At 48.5% G+C, this 4,878-nt stretch overlaps 1 protein-coding gene across 2 annotated transcripts; it reads right to left on the bottom strand.

The window, feature by feature from the left end:
* Positions 1–2,938: 2,938 nt before the first annotated feature.
* LOC120708511 (LOB domain-containing protein 15-like) lies at positions 2,939–4,600 on the bottom strand. 2 transcript variants are annotated; one of them, XM_039993801.1, is made up of 3 exons: positions 4,365–4,600; positions 3,717–4,014; positions 2,939–3,600 (listed from the first exon to the last, which is right to left on the bottom strand). In XM_039993801.1, the coding sequence occupies exons 1-3, from the start codon at positions 4,376–4,378 to the stop codon at positions 3,181–3,183; spliced, it is 732 nt and encodes a 243-aa protein (XP_039849735.1). In that variant the 5' UTR covers positions 4,379–4,600; the 3' UTR covers positions 2,939–3,180. The 2 variants fall into 2 exon arrangements, with proteins under 2 accessions (XP_039849735.1, XP_039849734.1); XM_039993800.1 differs by lacking the exon at positions 4,365–4,600 and having other exon boundaries at positions 3,717–4,348.
* Positions 4,601–4,878: the final 278 nt, after the last annotated feature.

The following is a 4,878-nucleotide window of genomic DNA, read 5'->3' as shown; positions in this document are numbered from 1 at the left end:
TAATTGTTTTTTTTTGCCTTTCTATATACACTCGCTGGTTGCATCTATAGTTTTTCAGGCCCGGTTCACGATGGGCCTTGGCGCCTTGCTCATATTTTTCCTGTTCTTTTGATTTTGATAAAGGCTATGTACAACTCGCTGGTTAGTTTTTCATCAGCCCTAGTCCTCTTGCTCTTGCTAGGTCTTCAAACTTGTGCATTTACAGTGACGCCGGCCCAACTAAACAAACAGAAAAAACAAGCGGTAGCCAAGCTTTGTGCACAACGAACGCAAGGAAACGGAAGATATATATACATCAGTTGCATGCCATTTAAGGCTCGACTATTCTGAAGAGAACGTGTTTCTGACTCGACAAATTAAACCGGCTGCGATTTAATTTGCCAGCGGTGCTGAAACAGCAAGGCGCCCGCGGTGACAAGTGTACTCGCCGAACATGCGCGACAGTAGCGCCGGCCGGCGGCCGCGCTGCCGGGGTCGCGTGCAGCTGCCATCACCACGTGCAGCGTCTCAAGATTCGCGAAGTCGGCACCTCGTCCCCGGTCAATGAGCGAATGAAACCGCTAGATTACTATCGTCGCCGCAGACGATTTAACTAAAGCCCAGCCCAGATCGATCCGCAGTGTGCTTCTGTACTCGCTGCCGACCGGTCAAACTGCGTGAACTACGTAATACTGATGTGGCTTATTCTTTCTCGCAGAATACTATTAAATTAACTGAAATCAGCCGACTTTTTACGAGCCGAACAGACGAGCGAGCTATCTAGCTCGACATGCATGCCGTTGCCGGCCCATCGCTGCTCGACCACGGCGAGCTCCGGCCGGCAACGGCCACGTCCTCGGTCCAAGCTTGCCCGGATCGGAACCAAAGCATGCATATCCATGGCAGCTCATGCAGGGCCTTCTTGCATTGCATTGTACACACGTAGTAGTCGCCATGGCTTCCATTGCGTGAGCAGCGAGCACATCAGTGACACTGTCTGTACAGGTGGTGCGCGTTCCGTGCTGGGTTTCGAGGGAGGCCAGCTAGCTTAGCTGTTGAAGACTTTGAAGCATCGGCATCGGGGTTGAGTGCAGACAAGCCGGGATCGGTGCGGCGGTGCCCGGCGTCTGAAGCAACAAGCAAGCTAAGAACTGTGCACGACGGTGGACCAGATCCCAGCAAATAAACAAACGGCCGGCAGGGCCGTCCTGGCTGGGCTGAAGCCCTGAAGCTTCTCCCGCCCGTGTCTGGGAAAGACAGCCAAGTCTCAGCTCGCTCGCGCACACATGGACGACGACGGATCCTGGAGGCAGCTCAAGGAGCCCGTACCAGCTGGTGATGCTGAGCATTTTTAATGCGCAACAATTCAAAGACCGAGTTGTCTGTACCTGACTTTACCAACTTCGAACTCAACTCGTACGAGCTATCGGCGAACTCTGCACACCAAGGAAAGGCCCCTCTCTCCATCGCCCTCGTCCTACTGCAGCTTTCAGGAATGCAATTAGCTAGCGTAGCTGTCATGGCCTAGTCATTGACATTGGACGTCCAATCCATGCATGAAAGATCCACCTCACAGCTCATTGTATGCAGCATTGCAGCACACATGTGTGGAGACGACCCAACGCCTGCTACTAGAAGTCGATTAACATTGCTTTCTATTGGGACAAGATCACATGAGCAACGAGGTAGAGGACTTGCCTGCAAACGCGACATATATCGCCTCCAGTAAAAAAAAAACTGCGATGCACACACAATAAGTATTTAAACTTTTAGCTGATCCTAATAGCTATCACAATTTAGATCACCCATGTGAAGCAAGAGAGTTTTGTTCGAGCAGCATAATCTAATTAAAAGGGTAGACAAAAAAAATAACTCTTTGATCGATGAAAGGTAGTGTTTGGAAACTGAATAATGCCACTATGTAAAGCAACGTGGTACAGCTACTCCGTTGTGCAATAATATGGCACATAAAAACTATGAATGTGGAGACAAAGAAAACCACGTGATCCTTCCTACAGATGAAGCTGTTGCTTTTCTGAACCACTTAGACTTCAGAACAGGGATATGCTAGAAAACAAATACAAAAAAAATCAGCACGTGGAAAAACGAGAGACGAATGTGTAGCCAATACATCAATGCAAGATGATAGTACTACCATAATAGATAAAAATATCTCTAAAACCAAATGATAATGCTGCTGAACTTACAGACGGTGAGAAAATCGCCAGAGGTAGGTTAGCTTAATAGCTGAAAGTAATAATGATCAGCATAACTGACAAGAAAACGTGAAGCTGGGGAAATTCATTGATCAACATATATAGCGATACAGGATAGCAAACTTTCGATGATCGGTAAAATAAGATCATCCATCATCATATTATAGATGGTCTGTGAAATGCAAAGTGTGCTAGCTATAGTCTATAGATAAACCCAGAATATATTGGAGTATGAGCAAACAAATACTGTGCTATATTGTAGCTTTGTTGTGTTGCTTCATTCATAAGTTCTGTAGACTTTGATTTCTCCTATCCGTGTACAGTTCTAGTAGAGCAAAACTGAAAAACTGACTGAAATTCCAAAAACAGAGAGATGGACAAAGACATGGAGTATGCACCAGTTGCAAAGAAAAAAAATAAAAGAAACCTAAAACCTGAAATAAAGGGTCCATGGAGAAACAAATAGTAGATAAGTACCTGAAAATGTAGTGCTCAAAGGATCCAATTCATTACCAGCGTAGCTAGATGGAAATTTATATCGATAACAACAGATTCATAAAATCTAATAAGTGGAAAGGGGGGGGGCATTGATTTTCCAATGCGAGCAAATTAAGTGTACCAATGCCTACGCTTGGATCAATCCAATGAACACAGGGTGGTTGAGCTACACACGTTTAGTTTTAGCCACTTTGGAATTTGATTAAATCTTTTGGAGCCAAACTCCCACATAGTACATACTATCATATAGAATCAAGGTGCATTGTTTACCTGAACTAATAATCAACCGACAATCTCTATGGGCAATTACAAGAAAATAATGGCACATACATTCCACTGGACGAACTTTTTCGTCGCCCAATGTGACCACTATATATAGATCTACTTCTAGAAAACCTGTATATATATAAAATTAAACTTTCACGCAGTTTATTCTCCCGGCAGTTTAGTTGTGATCTCACCACAATGTTAAATAAATTCAAGCATGTCAACCAAAGTATGCAGCATGCTCACTTGGGTTATGGGAGCTATAGTGATCAGTAGTACTTGTGGGCAGCTCGGCTTCGGCAACGTACACCGCGGACGACGACACCGACATCCCCGGAGCGCCGCCGCCTGCAACCTCTTGGCCTGCCTCCACCACCGACACCACGTCCCCCGCGTGCACCGGAGCCACGAAGCTGGCCGTGGCGGCGCGCGCGTCGTCCATGAGGCCGGCGCCGGCCTGCCGGCACCTGTGCTTGAGGATCTCGGCCCTGACCGCCTCCAGCTCGGCCTCCAGCGCGTTCACCTGCTGCTGCAGCACGGAGATGGCGCCCATGCATCCGTACACGGGGTCCCGCAGCCGGAGGTTCGCCTCGTACACCAGGCTGCTCGCCGCGTCCGCCCTCTCCCCCTCCGCCACCTCCTGATGAGCGAATCGACGCGTCGGCACGGAAGAATCCATCGACGCACGTTACGATGCAATTTTTATTTTTTGTGATTAAAAAAGGAGGGATTTTTTCTTCATGGGTTTCGGCTTACCAAGAGCATCCTGGAGACGTTGCTGGCGCCGAAGACCTTGTGGACGGCGGCGAAGTTGTGGGGCTCGTGCGGCGAGAAGTAGGGGGCGAAGGGGCACTCCTGCGCGCAGCGGCGGCGGAGGAGCTTGCACGCGGCGCAGGGGGTCACGGTGTTGAGGGCGCCGCCGAGGCCGAGACCGAGGCGGCGGGGTGCGCGGTTGTCTGCTGCCGGCGCGGTGGAGGTGGAGGCGGCGGCGAGGGCGAGGGCGGCTGTATCCGGCTCCCGCTTGATCTTCTTGCCGATCTCATCGAGTCGCTCCCTGCAGGCGGAAGTCCAACAGGCAGAGTCGTCACCACCTAGGGTTTGGTGCATGGGATTGATCCAAGAGGGGAAATAAACAATCTCGAGACTTTTGATGGCAAGCACAATGGTAGAAGATACTTAAAACACTAGAACGTACAAGAGAAGATGCTACAGCATACTAGCTTATCATCTCCTAATAATTAACGAGCCTTTCAAGCAAAACGAACAGAACAAACAACAGCAATCAGCAGATTCCTTGGAAGAAATAAAGTTTCTGTTGGAGAAGTGTCGGAGGATTAAAGAGTCACACAAGAACACAAGAGAAGGAAGAGAGTTGGCCGAAGCAACCTATGGCGGGTCTCTTACCTCTCCGTGGACATCCAGGCATGCTCTCCTCCTGAACTCGGGAGAGGGGGATGGAGATGACAGGGAAGGGGGATCGGTAGACGACGACGGACAGGGAGATGTGGTTACTATAGGTGCGTAAAGTTTGGAAGGAAAGAGTGCTTAAAAGGCAAGGCATTTAATGAGGGGGATGGGCCTGAAGACCAACAAATTGGTGGTAAGTAAATACAGTATGCATAGCGAACGGAGGAAGAAATGTTTTTTCGTGAATAAAAAAAGAAATGTTTGGAAAGTGCAGCAGGTTGACTCGATTGGTTGGCCGTGGTCTCGCTAGTTTACGGTCCACCGTAGGGAGGGGCTCCCTACAGTCGATCTCCCGACCGTTTTTTCCTCTTTTAGTAAGTTTTTATCGTTTTGTTTACGGTCGACCGTAGGGAGGGGCTTCCTACGGTCGATCTCCCGACCTTTTTCCTCTTTTAGTAAGTTTTTATCGTTTTGTGATAAAAAAAGGTTTAGAAAAAAAAATCAGAAAACA

Source organism: Panicum virgatum, chromosome 5K, assembly GCF_016808335.1.
Source record: "Panicum virgatum strain AP13 chromosome 5K, P.virgatum_v5, whole genome shotgun sequence".
NCBI classification, from domain to species: Eukaryota; Viridiplantae; Streptophyta; class Magnoliopsida; order Poales; family Poaceae; genus Panicum; species Panicum virgatum.
This window is presented reverse-complemented; position numbering and strand designations above follow the sequence as displayed.

Coding starts and splice junctions, on each gene's coding strand:
- LOC120708511 (XM_039993800.1), bottom strand. CDS start 4,067: ATGCACCAAACCCTAGGTGGTGACGACTCTGCCTGTTGGACTTCCGCC. Junction 3,601..3,716: donor ACGTCTCCAGGATGCTCTTG/GTAAGCCGAAAC, acceptor TTCGCTCATCAG/GAGGTGGCGGAGGGGGAGAG.